The sequence below is a fragment of the Ziziphus jujuba genome, chromosome 6 (genome assembly GCF_031755915.1).
Source record: "Ziziphus jujuba cultivar Dongzao chromosome 6, ASM3175591v1".
Lineage (NCBI taxonomy): Eukaryota > Viridiplantae > Streptophyta > Magnoliopsida > Rosales > Rhamnaceae > Ziziphus > Ziziphus jujuba.
Window position 1 is genome coordinate 12,310,924 of NC_083384.1, and position 22,093 is coordinate 12,333,016.

General features: G+C 31.6%; 1 protein-coding gene across 1 annotated transcript; it reads right to left on the reverse strand.

Moving 5' to 3' along the window:
* Nucleotides 1–15,462: 15,462 nt before the first annotated feature.
* LOC107430698 (laccase-7) lies at nt 15,463–19,282 on the reverse strand. The gene is made up of 6 exons (XM_048463492.2): nt 18,945–19,282; nt 18,172–18,323; nt 17,336–17,580; nt 17,106–17,240; nt 16,060–16,998; nt 15,463–15,969 (listed from the first exon to the last, which is right to left on the reverse strand). The coding sequence occupies exons 1-6, from the start codon at nt 19,032–19,034 to the stop codon at nt 15,839–15,841; spliced, it is 1,692 nt and encodes a 563-aa protein (XP_048319449.2). The 5' UTR covers nt 19,035–19,282; the 3' UTR covers nt 15,463–15,838.
* Nucleotides 19,283–22,093: the final 2,811 nt, after the last annotated feature.

Below are 22,093 nucleotides of genomic sequence, written 5' to 3' on the forward strand. Positions count from 1 at the left end.
ACATATGAACATGAAAGCATCCACTCTATATATAATGGGGAGATAAAATAGAAAACATTGCGTGAGAAATATAGCAAAGAATGCAAAATGATTTTGATAAGGTTCTTTTCTTTATTTATTTTCCCATATTTATTTTGTTAATGACTGGGCGCATCGAGTTAGCGGAAACATCGTTATCCAGCTGATACAAACTCAAGTTCAGCAATTATAACGTCCTTATAAACAAAAATATTTATTATTAATTAAGAACAAGTCAGAATATTGGTTGTTCAAGTAAACCCCTCGGTTTTGAATATGATTGTTCAAGGGGTTCAATTATAGATATATAGTGGTGGTTGTAAGTTAATGACTTCATTCTTTGAGAAAACAAATGGTGACGAATTGAACGATTAATCAATTTAATTAATCTCGTTTTATATCACTTACTACTCAATTTAAAAAATGAGGGCACAAAAGCCTTTAATTTGCATTGCACTCTATGATTAACTGTTTAATTAATTATTGTCCCCCAAAAAACTGTTTAATTAATTATTACAATAATCTTGATACATTGGCAATCCTTGAACTTAACTTTAATATGAAATCCTATGTTTCTCAAAAAATAGAAAAAAAGAAAAAGAAAAAGAAAAAGAAAAAACTTTAGTATACATATAGTATGTATAACTAATACTCTTGGCAATTTACACATTCCAATAATGAACTGTTATATATATATATATATATTAAACTATATTTATAAAAAAAAAAAAAAAAACTAATGTATAGTTCTCTTTGATAATTTTGCACTCTATGAACTTGTGTGGATATATTTCATCATTACCTAAATATCTATATAAAAAATAAAGGTATAAATAAATTGATTATGACAATTAAAATTTTGTGGTACAATCTATTTGTTTTGTTCAAATATGAATAAATTGGAAATCCTAATTAAAATAAATTTTTTTGACTAATATTTTTTTTCATTTATTTATTTTTTCCTTCTGAAACCCTAATTAAAAGCTTAAACCATCATATAAGGTATGAAAGAATAATTTTTACGCTCTTATTACTATCTCTCTCTTCATTTTTGTGTTTTAGAGAAAATCTAATGGCTTCTTCTGACTTGATTGTTGAGGCATTTTTGGTTGGTATCACACCAGCACCTCCAAAGGCTCTCTAACATAGTTTTTTTTTTTTTTTTTTTTTTTTTTTTTTTTTTTTTTTCTATTTTGTAGGTTTATAGTGAAGGAGAATACGCAATTTTTTATTATTGATTTTTACATTAACAAAATTGTATAATTATCATTATATATCCCCCTTTTTAAAAAAAAAAAAAATCTTTAGATGTAACTAATTCTTGGTATTTTCTTACTTTATGAATTGTTTGATAATTTTTTTCCCTAAAAAATTAACTACATTTTTAAACTGATAGCATTTAGTCAAATATTTGCTCTTAACATATATATATATATATATAAACTAATAGCATTGACAATTCCACACTTTTGAAGAATTATATTAAACTGACTTTAGTAGTTGTGATTGAATTATTTTACGTTACTCCCCAAGCACATTGAGAGAGAGGTGTCTTTCACAGTCTTGAAAAAATATATTATCTATAGAACTTTCTAAAAGCCACAGAAATACATTAAGTTTGAAATGTTTAATTGCTTTTGCATTAATCTATTCTTTGCTTGTATATATAGATACATCCGCTCTTTCTTTTCCTTGTAAGTTTGAAATATATTATCTTACCTTCCCAGCTACAATTGATATGCTGAATATAATAATTAGTCTTTTTTGAAGCAAAATAATTAATTAGTAGAAACTTAAGAATTTGGTTTAATTCCTTTAAATTTTTATAATTAGTAACATATAATTTCTAATTTCTTATAATAATTCTCAAAATTCAAATATACTTTAGGAAAAACCTTGGTTTTCTTGTTCGAATATATAAAGAAGAAATGTGAAGTCCTATATCGGTTGGAAAGGGGAACGAAGCACGCCTTATAAGGTGGTGTGGATACTTTTCTCGTAAGACGCATGCCCAAAAGGGAAAGTAAAACCGTGAGGGCTGGATCCAAAGCGGATAATATCGTGATTGGGCCTGGAAGCCCGTGCCAGTGGGACTGGTAGGTAGGGGTTGGAAGAGGATTCCCCCTAACCATTACAATGCGTTCCCATGAGGGAAAGTAAAACCGTGCGGGCTGGGCTGTAAGAGGATTCTCCAGGCCCAAAAAGGACAATATCGGACGTGGGTAGTTTGGGCTGTTACAAGTGTTACAATAAATGATACAATGTCCATATATGTGGCAAAATTCATAGCTGGCAATGGAAATAGTAAATAAAAACATAGAAATATAATTTAAAGGAACAATCATAGTATTTAGTAATTCCTAACATTCCCCCTCAAATGATAGGGTGCACAAACAACCTTGAGTTTGTAACTGAGCTTGTAAAACCTTGACATTGAAACAATCTTTGTTAACATTCAGCAATTTGATTACTGAAGGGCACATATTGCTTGTCTAATTGCTTTGCAAGGACTTCGCAATAGACAAAGTGAACATCCACTTCTATATATGTTGGACTCTTGAGTGAAACACTAGATTTATTGCAAGAGCATTGCACTTTGATTGTCAAACCTAGTTATTTGACATTGATGAATGAAGAATTTTATCTCTCTAAGTAAAGCTTGATTTTGAAATTTTTCTATCATTACATGATGTAACACCTCGTACTCAAGTGTGTTGGAAATTTTTGCGAGTTGAATAAGTTTGATCATAGTTAGCCGAGGTTAACCAAATATGCGCCATGGTTGACTTTTTGCTATAAGGAGAATATTTCTTTGATTGAGATACCATGGAAACGTACGCATCAATTCAAGTTCGTAATCTAATAGTACACCAAAATTGAAGTTGCGATCAAAAAGTTATTGACGAAACAAGTTACAGTCTGGACTGTTCAAATGAGCTGAGTTGTGACTTTTTATTTTTATGCGTTTTGATTTTCACTTGTACATCATTGTATGGTACTCATTGTACAAGTTTATGGACTACCAACATGCTTAATTTGGACTTATCTTTGAAAAGTTACAGATTTGTAAAATTTTAATTATTTTTCCAAGATTGAATTTTCTGGGGCATATTTTTGAAGTGTGTGTGTAAAATGAGCCATTTAAAACTCCACCAAAATGTTCCACATGTCACTTGCCCAACCAATCTTGTGACTGCACAATGGCATAATGGGTGGCATTTTATTAGGCTACCTGGGAGAGAGAGAGGGGGTGGGGAGAGAGAGAGAGAGAGAGTCCATCGCCGACCACCCCTGTTTTCACCACCTTCGGCACTTGACAAGCCACACGCATTGCCCCACCGTGAAAGTCAACTTGAGATGATCGGCTACCCAAAAATCTAGGCGAGTTTGCTACCAATGTGCCGAGATCAGACCCTTTCGACAACGACAATTGTTGGCTTTGTTGTTCGATTTCTCTCTTTTCGGCCATCATCTTGCCTTACCATCACCACCACTATGTTACCCATCCAAAACCCAACCTCTTGCTAAATTTTCCCAATTAGTTGAGGTTTGCCATGCTGGTGTTAGAGAATTTTTCAAGCGATGATGGCGGCTTGCCGATTCTTCTAATTTCAACGAGTTCCCAGTCGATCCACCACCCTTTTCCACCTAATTTTGACCATCCTGAACTTAAATCCAAGTTCTGATTAGGTCAATTCAAGATAGAGTATGAGATCTAAAAGCAGTAAGTTGAGTGGGTCTTTCTAGTAAGATCACGGCCACGCCGGCCAGATCTTCGATAGGTAAGCTCCAATTTGGAATACTTACACTTTAAGCTTCATTTTAGTATATAAATTTATATAAATTGTTTATTTTAGTCAATGTTTCTGTTTGCTCTTCTAGATAAATTTTGTGTAAAATACCTGTTTAAAATATTATTTTAATTGGTATTATATTTCTGCTAATATTTTAGGTACCCATGTCAATCAAATGACTAATTTTGTGGAGGATCTTGAGTGATCTGTATTTTCAGATAAGTGATACACTTTTCAAATGTATTTTTTCGTATTAAATTTATGTTATTTATATTGTTTAAATTTCTATAAATTTTATATTGGTGCAAGTAAATGAAAGAAAAATTATTATTATTATTCGTATTTGTGGGAACTAATCGTGTTTTTAAATTTTGTAAAAAATGGTAATTTGATGCTTGATTATTAAATTGTTTCCATACAAATATATATATATATATATATATATATATATATATATATATTTATATATATAAATGTGTGTGTGTGTGTGTGTGTGTATGTGTACATGTGTGTATATATATATAAGCCTATATATGTTTTCTGTGTAGATGGTATTTTTATATAAACCATGGATTTTATAATTTTAGGTTAAATAAAATTAAGTAAATTGCATTGTTTTAGTAAATTGATTAAAAACTTGGTATTTGTTTATAAAGATTTGGTATTATGTTAAATCTACATATTTTTACTATATAGGTGCATCATATAATACTAGTCTTTCGTACTATATGTTTATTGATTAGCGCACATGTATTATTTAGTCATCCTGTAGGAGCTAAATGCAAGGGGGTTGGTACATTTTTTTACACAGTGAGCATTAGTCATTCTCACTTTGGCCACTAGATAGCAGGTTATTAATATCGGTGCTTTAGAACTTCAAGCTGTTCGATTGCAAGTATCTTTCTTGTTTCCTTATTAGGGGATGCTTGGGACGCTAAGTGCCACTGACACTACTTGTATATGGTATGATGCATCAGATAAATACCTGACATATGTTTTAAACGTGTTGATTGGTTCGGCTTAATCCATGTTGAATCTTTTTATCACTCGTTCAACATATTTCTTTTGAGATAGCCATAACCGTCGGTTCTTCTTGTCTTGGATTATTTGCATCCCTAAAATTTGTGAAGCTGATCCTAAGTCCTCAAATCAAAGAACTTGGACAATATCTTTTTCAGTTAACTAATTTTTATTGCATCTTGTCTAACTATCAACATGTCGTCTATATATTGTCAAAGTGCAATTAAGTTTTCATCAAAATTTTTTTAAATATAAATACACTGGTTTGCTGCAATTCTTTTATAGACTTGACTCACCATAAACAAGTCAAACTTCTTGTACCATTGTTTTGGTGCTTGTTTGAGGCCATACAAGCTCTTCTTAATCTTGCAAACGAGGTTTTCTTTCTTGAAATCTCAAATCTTTCTAATTGCTTTATATAGATTTTCTTATGTAAATCATGATACAAAGTTAAATCGACTTGCTCTTAAACCCGTATTATATTAGTCCGGATCACAATTAAGATCAAGTTCTAATGGTCACCTTAACCCCTAATCAACTTATGATTAGAAACCTTGGTATATAATTAAGAGGCCACAATAGGTGATGGATGTCCTATTGATAAGTCAAACTGAAACATTTGATTTAGGTGATCAAAGAGAACAAAGATAATTCTTTCTCGCGAATATTTTTTTGTATGAATAATGTGCTGTATTTTTATTGAGAAAATAAGCCTTAAATAGGTTTGAAAGACAAAATAAAACCCTAAAACACCATAGAGAAACTGGCCATAGGTTTAGGAAACTAGATGTGGCCGAAATTCTCCTCATTTCCTAATCTAATTTGGATTAATTAATTCCTTAATTTTGAAATAGGAATTAATTAATTTACAATTGAAATAATAAAATATCAACCTTCCTAAAGTGATTTTTCTAGCAAATAAATAAATAAATCAAAATAAAAGACTAGTTCTCTAAAACAAAAGTCAAATTACAAATTAAGAAACTAGTTGACTAGTTTTCAAACTAAGCTGTCTTTGACCAATCACCAGCTAGTTTAGGCTCCAAATCAGCTTCAATATGACATATAGGATGCCAAATAGGATTAATATTGATTCCCATATATTAGCCCTTGATTGGAATAAGTCAAACTTACTTGCTCAACAAAAAAAGTGAAAGCTAACGCCAAAGTTTCATGCGCAAATGTGTTGTTTGAATGCTTTTGCTTCTGTCTTGGCATGATTCTATGGTCTTTTGGAATGCTCAATCATGTTCATAAACCAACAAATTCATTTTTGCTGCTGGGAGTCCATAGAAGCAATAAAACAGCTTGCAGGTCTATTTCGGCCTTCATAACTTAAATGCATAGACGAGTTTTGGATCTTCGAGTATTGTCATGCCCTCTTGAGTTTTAATCATATCTTGTATGAAGCTAACTAGGTTGTTCTTAAATCTCTTAGTTCCTGCCTTCGTGATTGGTCCCGTCTTCATTTATATAGGATTAACATCCAAGCGGGTAGTCGGTTGTACGGGTACGGGCAAATTCTCATCATTCCCTTCCTTTTGAAAAGGATTTGCCCTCAAATCAAAGTTATCATCGCAGCAAATGGAGATAAATCAGCAACATTAAATGTAGTACTCACATTATACTCACCTGGTAAATCAAGCTTGTAGGCATTTTTATTAATTTTCTCCAACACTTGGAAAGGTCCATCTCCTCGAAGCATAAGCTTTAACTTTCTTTGCGTTGGAAACCTCTCCTTCCTTAGATGCAACAAAATCCAATCTCTTGGGTCAAATACTATTACAACAAATCTTAAAAATACAAGCTCATTTCGATAAAAATCACATTTTTTAATGTTAGCAAATAACCATTCCTCCTTAAGTGCTCCTAAAACTAACCTAAGATGTCCTACATGATCATCTAAATTCCTATTACATATAAGAAAATCATCAAAATAGAAAACCATAAATTTTCCAATGAATGGACGCATGATATGGTTCATTAATCTCATGAAAGTGCTAGGTGCATTAGTTAAACCAAAAGGCATTACTAATCATACATATTTAATCTTAAATGCGGTTTTCTATTCATCACCCTCTTTCATCCTAATTTGATGATACACACTTCTAAGATCTATTTTAGTAAACTTGCATGCACCATATAATTCATCAAGCATATCATCTAACCTTGAAATTGAATGCCTATATTTAATAGTTATATTATTAATAGCCCTACAATCTACACACATGCACCATGATCCATCTTTCTTCGATACTAATAAAACTGGAACAGTACATGACTCATGCTCTTATGAATATAACCCTTGTCTAACAGCTCACTTACCTGCCTTTGTTGTTCCTTTGTCTTATTGGGATTACTCCTATATGCAAGCCTATTAGGAATTGCAGCTTCTAAAACAAAATCAATTTGATGTTCAATCCCTCGGATATGTGGTAAACCATTAGGAATTTCCTCCAAATAGATATTTTCAAAATCTTGTAAAAGAGAAGAAATGCAAGCTCTTCAAGGTTAGTTTGATGATTTAAATAAGTATCTTTATAAATCATAACCAGTACTAGTTTATTACTAAAAAATGCATTTTTAAGCTCTACTAAGCTAAGAAAATTTTTTTTTCCTCTCTTTTTCTTGCTGACTCACGGATTTCTTTTTCTTTCTCGTACTATGGGCTTTTACTTGATTTTCCTCCCTCTCAGCTTTTTCATTTTTTTTTTCTCTCCATTGAGTTTGGAAGACTTACATTGGACATTAAACTCAGTTTTGTCTGCATGCTCACTTGTTAAAGCCATGGATGCCATACTTGCTTTCTCATTGAGCTGTTCGGCCTCCCTCCTTTGTTGCATTTGAAGTTGGTCTCTAAATACTTCCTTTGGAGTTTATGGTTCCAGCTTAATCTTCTTTCCCTTAAATTTAAATACATTGGAATTCTCTTTCCCATAATGTATGGTATCTTTATCAAATTTCTATGGCATTCCTAACAAAATATAATCAGCATGCATAGGCATAGTATCACATAATACAACATCCACGTATTTATCAATGCTAAACTTTACTTTGCCATGTTTTTTTACTTTCATCTCACCACTGTCATTAAGCCATTATAATCTATATGGTTTGGGATGTTTAATGGTTGTTAACCCTAATTTCTTAACTACCACATTACTAATTATATTTGCACAACTTTCATTATCAATTATCATACTATAAATGTTACCTTGAATTTCACATCGGATATGAAAGATGTTTTCTCTGTGGACTTGCTCCTTATCTTTGTACACAGTCAAGGCCCTCCTTGCTACCAAATTTAATTCGGCCTTTGAAGCTTTGAGAGTCTCAGCTTCATCTTGTTCTTCATCCTCAATTGCTTCATTTACAAATTCAGTTTTAGCTTCAGATCCCTCACTTTAAGACTCCAACTCTCAATTGCCTTTTAACACCATAATTCTTCTATTTGAACATTGGTTGGCAATGTGTCATCGTCCCTGGCACTTAAAACAAACAATATCTCTAGTTCCTGAAGGTTTAGGATTAGATTTACTTTTAAACTTTGTTATTTGTGCAGGTTCGGCCTTAACATCCCTCTTTGGCTAATTGGTGCTCTCATCTCCTTGCTTTGGTTTTATCCTTGCCTCATAGGTGGGATTGTTTTTCCAAACACTTGATAATCCTCCCATTATTTAAAACACCTCTAAACCATAAACTTGTACCCTTCCTCTTGAACTGGTTTTCAATCTCGATGGCCACATGAAGCATCTCTTTCAATTTCACATATTATTGTAACTTTACTTGGTTCGCTATCTCTCGATTCAAACTACCCAAAAACCTAGTCATGTTTTCCTCACGATCCTCATTCATGCTCAACTTCATCATGAACATCTCCATCTCTTTGTAGTAGTCCTCCATGGTCCTACTTCCTTGTGATAATATTTGAAGCCTTTGATGTAGCAACCTATGGTAATGAGTCGGCACAAATATCTTCCTTTAGCTCCTTTCATTTGTGGCCAAGTGGTAATTAATTCATCACCAATTCTCCTTCGGTTACCTTACTCATTTTCTACCATTGGAATGTATAATGTCCAAATTCTAAAGCGGCCAATTTAACCTTCTTTGCATCGGAATAGTTATGGCAATCGAATATCATCTCTATACGCTTCTCCCACTTTAAGTAAGCCTTCGGATCAATCTTTTCCATAAATGGCGGTATGTTGACCTTAATACTTCTAAGGTCATCATCTTCCTTTCTAACTTGCCTCCCACGGTTTTGCCTCCCTTGCAGTGCAAAAATATCATCAAACTCCTCCTCAAGATTGCCTGCAAAATTACCTTCTTTAAATCCTTCCCTAGGATGTCCACGGTCTCCTCGACCTCGTCCACTGCCTCCATACATTAGGATTCGGTCCACCTTGTGAGTTCTCAAAATTTTCCATTCTTTGATCTAGGTGATCAAAGCAAGCATTCATCCTTTAGAGTTGTTCCAAGATCGCCATTATATCGGTAGCTTCACCTCCACTTCCCGTTGCTCTAGAATCTCCTTTGTATCCCAGGGATTCCTCTTCAATATTTCTTAATGAATCACCTCCTCTTCTCATTCTTGAATATGTCATGTTAATAAAAATAATGCAAAGATCCTTACCAAAATTACTCCCTCATGCATTTCACGCAAATAAAGTCTCGACACTCGTATTTGCACACTAGTTTCAGCTTTTAATCCTCTTTTAAGCTCACACTCTCTTATCTTTTTCCATTCAAAGAATTATCTCAAAGTTCTATTAAAACACACTCAAAACAGCAACTAATCACAAATATGCTCTAATTAAATTTATCAACAAAACAGCAACTAAAACACGCAAATACCGAGTGAATTGATAAAACCTAATCTCGGCCTTTACTAACCAAAAATCAGGTAAATCAACAAGCAATTTTTAAGACCAGAATATTAAGAAACCACAAATTCAAAGATATAATTTAGAAAAAAAAGATTGAAACAACAAACAAAAACAATTTGAAACAAAATATGAAATAGTTATTGGTCGTAGTTTTTATAATCTAAGTTTTTATTTCAAATCATTTACCAATTTTAATCCAAACAATTTTAACATTCAAAATTCAAAATCTAGCAACCAAATATTGCATAAATAATCAGCAACCCAGCAGTTACAATTGTGTTTCCTGAAAATAAACAATCCCTAATAAATAATCTACCAAAACCGGCCTTTGTGCAGAAAATTTTTTTTTTTTTTAAATCTTCGACTTTTCTCTTTTTTTTTTTTTTTTCTTTTAAATCACTCACAGATTATAAACACCAACTCCAGTAGCAAGAAACAACACCAAAATTGCAATTCCAATGCCAAAATCTCACCAAACCTGATCCACACTTCAAACAAAAACAAATTGTACAATTTTTAGGTTTTTATGCAATATGTTATCAAATCTCTCTCTTTTGTTTTTTTTGAATATATGAATGCAACTAAGTAATATTAAAACAGCCAAAAAAAAAAAATCAACAATAAACCAAATTACTAAGTACAATTATGCAAAACAACCAGCAACTAGGAAACAAAAAATTTGGATAACAAAAAGGGATAAATTCGGCTATGAAGAAATTTTTATTATTATTATTATTATTTTTAAATATGTAGAACGTAGCTAGATTGAAAACAACCTTAACCTAATGTTAAAATTACAGAATAACACAAAACAAAATAAAACAAATAAAATAGATCAAATCTGAACAAAATTTGGCTCTGATACCAAATGATACGAACCTAGGTCAATTTGACGCTAAACCCATATTATATTGGCCCGGATCACAATTAAGTTTAGGTTCTAATGATCACCTTAACCTCTAATCAACTTGTGATTAGAAACCTTGGTATATGATGAAAACGCCACAATAGGTAATAGATGCTCTATTGATAAGTCAAACTAAAACACTTGATTTCTATTAAGTGTTTAGGTGTTCAAAGATAACAAAGAGAACAAAGAGAATTCCTTCTCACAAATATTTTTCTGTATGAATAATGTACTGTATTTTTGTTGAGAAAATAAGCCTTAAATAGGTTTGAAAGACAAAATAAAAACCCTAAAAACACCATTTAGAAAAGGCCATAGGTTTAGGAAACTAGGTGTGGCCGAAATGCTCCTCCTTTCCTAATCTAATTTGGATTAATTAATTCCTTAATTTTGAAATAAGAATTAATTAATTTAAAATTGAATAATAAAATATCAACCTTCCTAAAGTGATTTGTCTAGCAAATAAATAAATAAAATACTAATTTCCTAAAATAAAAATCAAATTACAAATTAGGAAACTAGTTGACTAATTTTCAAACTAAACTATCTTTGATCAATCATCAGCTAATTTAGGCTCTAAATCAGCTCCAATATGACATGTAAGATGCCAAATAGGATTAATATTAATTCTCATACGTTTTCCCTTGATTAGAATAAGTCAAGCTTGCTTGATCAATAAAAGAAGTCAAAGCCAATGCCAAAACAAGCATTTTCAGCCAGTATGAAGCTTCATGCACAAATGTGCTATTTGAATGCTTTTGCTTCGATTTTGGCATGATTCCATGGTCCCTTGGAATGCTTAATCGTGTTCATAAACCAACAAATTCATTCCTCACTACCCGAAGTCTATAGAAGCAACAAAACAGCTTGCCTTGTCTATTTCGACTTTCATAACTTCGATCCATAAGACGGGCTTTGGATTTTCAAGTATTGTCATGCCCTCTTGAGTTTTAATCACACATTGTATGAAGCTAACTAGGTTATCCTTAAATCTCTTAGCTTGTGCCTTCGTGATTGGTCCCATCTTCAGTTGTACAGAATCAGCACCCAAACGGGTAATTGGTATGGGTATGAGCATATTCTCATCAAATCACGATGAAGAATGTTGTTCTCATATCCATTTACTCAAGCTCTAGGTTTAAACTTGCTATTAAAATAGAAATTACAGGGATCAATTTGTAATTTCTAAACAGATAGCGGCTATTCTGTAATTTTTAAAACTTTTGCTGATCTGGCATACCAATGTGTCGGTGACGTGTCTCTTACATGGTTAAAGGCATGTTAGGTTGCATGGATGATGATGTGGTGGCTGACATGGTTGTCTTTAACCTCCAAATGGCGCATGAGGCGTGTGTGGGGCATGAATGGCTACAGGATATTTCAACGGCATAGGCGAGCACATGTGATGATGTGCTGTTCTGTGATGAATGTTGTTTTTCTTGTTTTGTTGAGTACTTTCATTTGGTATCCTTAAATTTTTTATTTGAGCACCTTTATGAAACGCTAGTTTGAAGAACAAAGGCTCTATTTCTCCAAATTTGAAACCTAGCTCTCAACTTGGAGCTCTGACACCACTTGTTGTGATTCTTTAACTACTATAGAGTAGGAATATAAGAAGAAATAAATGGAATTCTTATTAGTCTCTGAAAATCAAATACAAAAACAAAAACTTCTATATCTTGGATTCTCTTGTAGAATCTCTCTCTCTCTCTCTCTCTCTCTCTCTCTCTTCTATCAAACTCTCTCTTGAAGTTTGTTCACTTTTCTCTTAAAGTCTCCCTAAAGTTTTAAACTCTTTGTTGGAGTTCTACTCAATACTCCTCTTTAGGACGAATGAGATTAAGATGGGATGCAAATATGGGAGAATTAGAGCCCATTATTTATAAGCTCACAAGTTTGGCCACACATCTTGATTTTTCAGTCAAATATGAAATTCAACATCAACTTTCCAAAATTTGCCCATGGTTGTTAAGCTATTTTTATGTTGATAATGCAATAACTCTTGTCAACAATAGTGAGCTGGGTAGTATGGCTGGCCTTCACGATTCTCACATTGGCACTTTCAAATGGTTGGCCAATTTGGTAGCTTGACATCAACAATATTTTTCTAAATGGTGAATTACAACAACCTATCTACATGCCACAACCTCAAGATTTTGTTGATACCAACTTTCCTAATCATATTTGCAAACTAAATAAGGCACTTTATGGATTGAAAGAGGCCCTACATGCCTAGTTTGAAAAATTTAAGTAGTTTCCACAACTCGAGGGCTTAATTACTCTTCTTTTTTTTTTTTTTTTTTTTAAATAAATCTTAGTCTATCTACATGACATTTTGGTCACTGGATGTGATGCTCATCTTCTTCAAACCCTTATCAAATCATTGTACCCCAGCTTTGCATTCAAGGACCTTGCCCTCTTCATTACTTATTAGGTCTAGAAGTCCATCGAGACAACAATTGTATGCATTTCTTCCGATCCAAATGCATCTTTGACCTTTTTTTTCAAACAAAAATGGACAATGCCAAACCAAATTGCTCTTCGGCTATAGCTTCTATATGCTTGTCTTAGTGGGAAGGAGACCCTTAACAATCCCACACTTTATTGTAAAGTCATTAGGGCACTACAATATGTCACCTTAACAAGGCTAGAAATCTCTTTTTCAATCAATCAGCTTAATCAATTTCTCCAAGAACCAACCGTAATTCGTTAGAAGGCATGCAAGCACTTACTTCAATACTTAAATGGTTCCATGTCTCATGATCTTCAACTTAATACATGCACATGTTTGGATCTCATTGGACACTTAGATGTTGAATGGGCAAATAATCCAAATGATCGCCATTCTATAAGTGGTTATTGCATCTACTATGGTCGTAATCTTGTTTCATGGTCTTCAAGAAAAAAAAGGCAATGGCACAGTCCAGCATTGAATCAGAATTCTGAGCTTTTGCTCTTGCAGCTGCTGAAAGACATGTCTTAGACATGACATCTTTTACACAAGCTCTAAATTCTGCTGCCCCAAATGCCAATTATATAATGTAATATAAGTGCAGCATCTTTAGCTACTAATCTAGTTTTCCACTCTCAAACAAAGCCCATAGAATTGGAGACAACCTTATGGCTATCCTTCTTGAAATCCTATTCATCCCAACTCTTGAATAAAAGGTGATATTCTTACAAAGGCATTAAGTATCTCTAGATTCTCTTTAATGAAAGAAAAGCTCAAGGTATTACCACCCTTTACGCTTGAGGGGGACGTAAAGCCATCAGCTAGTCACCCAATGGCTTTATAAGCGTAGCCAAGAAGCATCCCATTTTACCTTTCATACGTGTAAAGCTCTCAGTTGTACATGACTATTATATAAAGCATCTTGGTAGCCATCATTTAACCCCACCAGACGAAGGGAGTCATTTACAATCTAGCAAACCTAGCGTTTTAATCTCTAGTTACAAGATATTCGTGCCTTTCTTAATTAAGTTGTATTAAGATATTCTTGTATAAACTTACAAATGTAATTTTTTTATGTATCTTAATTATTAATATTTTTATTTGTCTTAGCACGTTTGTCATTACAATTATTTGTTTTGTTTTATTTCGTTTCTCAAAATTATAAACGATTTGATAATTTTTTAAATAATATAAACAATTTAATTAATTAATCCTGACAATTTCACATTTCTGAAGTATTAAACTGAATTTCGTAGTTTTGAATGTGAAGTAATAATTGTAGATCTACTAAGCGTGATTATTATTAAAAATTGCAGATCTACTTAATTTAGTATATATTTTGAGAGAGCATTTATATTGAATTACGTACCATCAATTTCAATTAAATAATTAGAAAATGGGCCCTATATATATATATATATATATCTTATACATATAGTACTTTTGGAATTTTTTTAAGAAAAATAATGTTTTTTTTTTCTTTAATCAAAAAGTGGTGGCTTTCGTTCAATTACTTCATCTTGTTGACTTCATGCCTGTAAAATTATCACTTTTTAAGCAATTTCGCTAAAATATGTGGAACACAAAGCTTTTAGGCATTCCATGATCTGTTTAAACTAATTCTAATTATCTTAATTGCTAAACAATGAACTGTTTAGGATTAAAATTTCTAGTATTCAAGTAATAATCTTGGTAATTTAATTTATACATAATGAACTGTTTAACAGATTAATTCTGATTATGCTTTGGTCGACAATTAATTGTAATTGTATCTTGATTGGCTGTACATTCCTTGATTGTATTTTGAAAAATCTTAATATATAGATTACAAAATTAATAATCTTGATAATTTTACACTATTAACCATTTGACAAATTTAAATTTAGTTTAGATAAATTTATAATGTATAACTCTGATGCGATATGCGTTAAGTTATAACCATGATGTGCACACTTTCAATCTCTTGGCGATAATAAACTGAATATTTTAATTTGTTATCGCTAAAAGACTAATGATGCACACATTATAGTGATAGTTTAAATCTTTTTTAACAAAATTTTTATAATATATACAATAAAATTAGTTAATTTCTATAAATTGACATAGTTTCACATCCAATGATTGTTATATTTGAATTTTAAAAAAAATGATTGGGATATTCAATATTTATGATTAGATATGACTATGAGACTACAAGTTGAAAAAGTGCTTTTCATGCTTTTTTTCTTCCAACTAACACAAATAATTTTATCTCTTTTAAAGTGATTTCAATCATTTGGAAATAATTTTCAAACAAGACTCTAAAATATATAATATAACATATTTGGATTCGAGGGGAAAATAAATCAAACAGTAACAAAATAAATAGAACAATAAACCATGAGGTGATATAAAGGAGGATACTGAGTACTGGCCACTTTTTATTAATGAAAAAAAAAAATAATAGCAAACACCATTTTTGTTTTTCTCAAAAAATGGTGACCGAATAATACATGCAATATAGAATTTACAAATTAAAATAATGACAATCACTGATTATTTCTCATACAATTTTTCTTGTAATAAATGAAGACCAAATAAAAAAAAATTAAATCCAAACTTGCAAAGTCAATGAATATTAATGTAGAATTTGTGAGAACCAAGTTATTTCGGATTTTTTTTTTTTAAACAATAAAAAGATATGTCTCTTGGTAGTGTCATAGGTATAGTGTTGCAACCAAGTTATTTCGGTGTTGATTTTGATTTAAACTCCATTTTTAATCTAACATTTGGGTAGATCCAATGGTGGTGGAGGCAGCGTAGTTGATGGTGTGGGTCCATTTTCGACTTCAAAACCCATAGCCAGGCCCCATGGCAAGTGAACGTCCAGATGGCAATGTGTGATCCAGACACCTGTGCATTCCAGAGTTTATAAATATATATCTAAATTAAAATATTCAAATTAAAAAATAATAAAAACAAAAATAAAAATAAAGAACCAACCTGGATTATTTGCTTGGAATCTGACAACAGCCCAGCCTCCAACTGGTACAGCAATGGTGTTCCTAGCTTGTGGGTTAACGAAATTGAATTTTTTAGGATCATTAACGGCGTCGTAATTACCAAATCCTTGAGCCAACACATGGAAATTGAAACCATGGATATGTATAGGATGGTTTTCAATCCCCAAAAACGCAGTGTTTTGGAAAACAATCTCAACCGTTGAATTGAACTTCAATTTCTTCACTTTCGTTGACTTTTGTGTAAATACAAGCGACGGGTCAACGCTAAGGCTTAAATTCGTATAGTCAAACTTCACCGGTGGTTCGTCAGGGAAATCATCGGTGTAGATCCCGCTCACATTGAAAAAGAATGCTTCCAACATGGACAGCGTGTTCGGTAGCTGGAACGACTCGTTGTTCATACTCGCAGAGGCTCGCACCAGTCCGGGACACGTTTCGCATCGTTCGAAGTTCAATCCCATAGTTACGAACATGTGCTTATCCACGTCGAGTGGGACCGGGATCCACTGTGGCCCATTGGCCAATCCGGTTAGGTTGGAATAGAATTTGTGGGCCGTTGGTGTGTCGTTGAAGGCTGGAAGAGCTGGCATGACTGGTGTTTGTGACGTGGAGCCCATGTATTGGATGATTCCCCTTGTGGTCGTGTTGTCAAAGGGTATAGCTGGAAAAGTGCTGGCATAGGGTAGGGCTGCCATGTAATAAGAGCCTATAGGCTGATCGAAGGTGACAAGGACGTCGACGGTCTGACCGGGTGCCGAAACGACGACGTCGGTTACATAGGGTTCCGTGTAAGAGGCGTCTACAGCGACCACTTTCATTTTGTGATTGGCTATCTTGAAGAAGAGCTGGTTATTGAGTGCAGCGTTGATTATCCTTAGCAGGTAGGTTTTTCCTCTCTGCACCTTCAACTTATATGTTTCTGATAATTTTTCCAAAATCAGAAATAGATCCCCAAAAAAAAAAAAAAAAAATCAATTTTTATCTTTTTCTTTCACTTTTTTCACATTATATATATATATGACTTACGATTTTCATTTTCAGAGCAGGGGTAGAGATCACCGGGTCTTCCATTAATAGTGTAAGCGTCCGAATTGGCCGGAGCTTGTCCGGTAAGAAGCGCTTGGTTTTCAACGTCGACGACATTAGCATTCCACCATTCCCCTGAAATTTGCGCATGTATATATTAGAATTAATGGAGAAAAAAAAATTGCATTGAAAAATAAATAAATAAATAAAAAGTGTACGTAGTTAGTTACCGAGTAAGATGGGTATCTCCTTATGGGGTTTAGGAAACGGGTAAGAATGACCGGATCTGGGCCGAATGATGAGAGCTCCGTACACCGTTGCTCGGAGCCAAGACACGTGGGCATGCCACCAGAGTGTTCCTTCTTGTCCGGTGATTTTGAATTTGTAGGTAAACTTACTTCCAGGAAGTATTGGACACTGAGTTACGTAAACCGGTCCGTCTGCCCAAGCGCTCAGAAGTTGAAATATTCCGTGCCTGAACAATAATAATTCAACCGTCCGTCGATCCGATTAAAATTATTAAAAGGGAGAAAAAATAAAAAAATAAAACATTTGGAAGTGACGTAAGATGTTTATTTATTTTATATCATGCAATCACAATCATGGAAACTATGTTGTAGTTTAATTTAATTAAACAGTGGAAAAAATGTAAACGTCTTTAACAGACATTTGTTGTTTTATTAATTATTTAAAGAAAACGATAGCTTCAATTTGAAATAAAATAAGAGAGACTTTTAAGCTTAAGTAATTGACCGAATATTAATTGGAGAACTTTCATTGATAACCAAACAAAGACATGCATTATTTAATAAACGAACTTATACATATTAGTTTTTATTTTTTAAATAGTCATCAAATATATATATTAGTTTAATTTTGCCATAAATACAAACAAACCGGCTGTGATTAAACAAAAAATGTTATATCGTTTTATAGTCAGATTAAACTGAACCAATAATTTGACAGAAAACCGTGTAGTTCTAATATTATATGAAAAAATATATTCATATTATAATATTTATAAAGCTTATCAAATTAGGGAAACTAAATGGAGACCGATACGTACCAGTGAATTGTAAGATTATAGGGTGACTCATTGAAGACATGAACGACAAGTGTGTCGCCCTCCTTTACGCGTATAGTTGGACCTGGAAGGCTTCCATTCACTGCAGTTATGACTTGCTCTTGGCAAAGCTTCCTCACTGTTAGATTTTTCACCTGCATGCATCAAAATAATTGATATTTGGAATAACCAAGATTATGATCTATATATGAAATTAAACTACGATTTTAAGTTAAAAATCAATCAAAAAAAGAGAGAGACAGGTCTTATTAAGTGAATTACAGAACACGCAAACTAGATATAAAAAAAAATGTTTTCTTTTCATGATGTGAAAACTCACAATCATAAGTGGATGTATATGGATAATGATTTTCTATGACATTTTTATCTGATCAATAATATAACTTTTTTCTCATTTTTAGAAACAGTTATTTATTTACTAATTTTTTTAAATGAGATAACATTATAATATTATTAGACAGGATATGAGACATAAAAAAAAAAAAAAAAAAAAAAACAAGATAGAAAATCCAAACATGTATACGTATACATCTACATTAGAAAACATCTTAATAGTGTACTATTCAACCGATTCAAACAACTTAACAAATTTTTACAAGATCACATGCATTAAGTACTTTTTGTTTTTTAGAAAACTAAATTAAAGGTAGTTTGGGTGTTCAATTTCTTGAACTTACTTAATCAAAAAGGAAATGAAAAGGAACAAAAAATTAAAAGAAAAAAAAAATTCATGAGTAAGGAAATTGAAAAATTACAATGAAAGAATGCTCCACTATTGCAGCCGAAACCGTTGAAGAGGCTAAAAGAGCTAAAGCACATACTACCAAAAACACAAATCTTGCCATGTTGGTCAATTAAGAAAGAAATATGAATGAGAAAGAAGAGAGATGGATAGGGAAAAAAAAAGAAAGAGAAGGAAATTGACGTTCTATCTAAATGAGTTTAGCTTGGAAATCTGTACACATGAACGTGAAAGCATCCACTCTATATATAATAGGAAGATAAAATAGAAGACATTGCGTGAGAAATATAGCAAAGGGAGAAGGCCTTTTTTTTTTTCTTTTGAATGGGCGTGGCTTCGAGTTAGCAGAAACTTCGTTATCCTGCTGACACATCCTCAAGTTTGGTAATTATATTCTCCTTATATACATAAAATATATTTATTATTAATAATATTTTTAATTAAGAACGAGTCAGAATCTTGGCTGTCCAAGTTAACCCCACGGTTTTGAATACGATTGTTTTGACTGTCTGGAATAGATCCATTTTATCCAATTTGTATTCTTTTTGCTTTGAATTAATTTGTTTCAGCCATTTATTGGTCTCTATCAAAGAGTTTTCTCATTCTCTAGATAGAACACAAATTGAGTTATTCAATTAATTAGTTCAGTTTTGACTGTTCATTTGTTTGGTTTATTTTAAAAGGGTTATTTTGTTTTATATATATATAGTGGAAGTGGTAAATCAATGACACCATTCTTTAAGGAAACAAATGGTGACAAATTCAATGATTACTTAATTAATCTTGTTATATATATCACTTTTAAATAAAGAGGGCACAAAAGATTTTATTTGCATTACTCTCAATGATTAACTGTTGAATAAGTTTTTTTTAATTGAAATTAGTTAATTAGATCTTCATACAGTAGCAATCCTTGAACTTAATTTCTATTAAAGTTTTTTTTTTTTTTGGGGATAAATCTATATTAAAGTTAAGCATATATAACTAATAGTCTTGGTAATTTACACACTCCAATAAACTGTTTTATTAATTTATAGCAAATATAACTAATGTATAGTACTCTTTGGTAATTTTACACTCCATGAACTGTTTAATTATATATCATTATATATAACAAATATTGGTATTTTCTTACTCCATGAATTGTTTGATAAATTTTAATTTATGTATTTATATATATTATAAGTAATTTAATTTTTTTCCACTAACTTAACTACATACCGTTCTTAAACTGATGGCATTTTACTCAAAAATTAGCTCCATTAAATACATATATGTATAATCTAATAGCATTGACAATTTCACATATTTAAAGAAATGAATTAAACTGGCTTAGTAGTTGTAACGAATATATTTTTATTTTTTTTGGGGACAATGGTTGTAATGAATTATTGTACATTACTCACCAAGCACATTGAAAGAGGTATTTTTCTCAGTCTTAAAAATATTTTATATATTACCTACAGAACTTAGCCACAGAAACAAAGTCTGAAATTATAACCAATAAATAAATAAGTCAGAAACATTTAATTGTTTTTGCATTAGTTTATTGTTTGCGTGTATATATAAAGATATAGCCGTTCTTTTCTTTTCTTTTTTATTTTTTATTTTTTCGTTCTTCCCCCCGATAGCTACAATTATTATGATTAATCTTTCTTGAACCAAAATAATTAATCAATAGAAACTTGAGAATTTGGTTTCATCTCAAATTTTATAATTTTATAATCGTTTGCGGATATATTCTAATTTCTTGTAATAGTTCTCAAGCTTCTGAAAAGTTAAATATACCATGTAGAAAAAGCTTGTTATTTCTGTTCATATATATAAATAAACAGCGACATGTTGAATTATATTCAGACACGTGTCTATTTTATTTTTTATACCTATTTCATTCCACTCGATGTTGGGTATTTTAGTTTTTGAAGGGATTGAAGACTTTTTTTAGAATAATAATAATAATAATAATTGTGAGCGAGATATCCTCGATCTTCCAAGTTGTTGCATAAAAATTCCACCAATCACTAAAATAAACGGATATTTGGATATTACAAAATATCAATTAAAATCCAAGACTATAATAAAATAATTTCAGCAAGATATTGATTGGCTTGGAGATACAGATAAGTCTATAATTATTATAGATGCATATGGCTAAATTCAAGCATTTGTTAGTATGTGGGTCGCAATCTGAAATGAATTTGTTAATTTTGCCTTCTCTATCTTACCAAACCCATCCAATTATTATCATTATTTCTTTTTCATTTTTTTTTTTGGGGGGTTAGTGAATAATTTTAAACGTTGAAATTAAAGTCGCTGAAATTGTCTTGGTCGTTACGTGTTAGGTATAAAGCAAAGCCTTTGACCAAAATTTATTGTCGGAGGCTACGACATTACCAGATGAAAAATTATAGATCACTTACTTGGCATTGAAGAAAACTTATTGTTTGTGAAAATGGATAACTTAACACTGTTCCAACAAAACCAATCTCTTACAATTATTTTTTATAATTTCTTGGTATGTATCATGCACGAACCAACGTCGGCTCTCATTTGTTATATATATATATATATATATATTAATTATATAGTTTTCCAGCTAAATATATACAAAAGTCATATCCATGTGTATGACAAAGTTTCTGACTTATGATTTAAAATTGTGCATTTTAATTTGTTATGTGCCAAAAGGCCCAGAATCATGGCAATTGATGTCCCCGTACGTTTTACCTACACATTCAATCTACTCTTTTGGAAAAAAAAAAAATTTAAAAAAAATTAACACAATATTTTATTTTCTTTCTAAAATAACAGAACAAAAGATAATAATCACTTTAAAACGTCTTTAGATTGTTCAAATTATTATTATTATTATTATTATTATTATTATTATTATTATTATTATTATTATTATTATTTGTGATCAAGAATATAATGGCATCAATATGTTAGATACATATATATATATATATATATATATAGATATAAATGTGTATAGGAACCGTGTTCTGATCAAAGACTGGTTCTTTACGTGTTGAAAAAAAAAATTAATTACTTAAAAGGTTTTTAGAAATAACACACAATTAATATTACTCATAAATCTATGTATTAATGTAATTTAGAAGAGATGGTAATCTAATCTAAAAATAACATATATCAACTTGT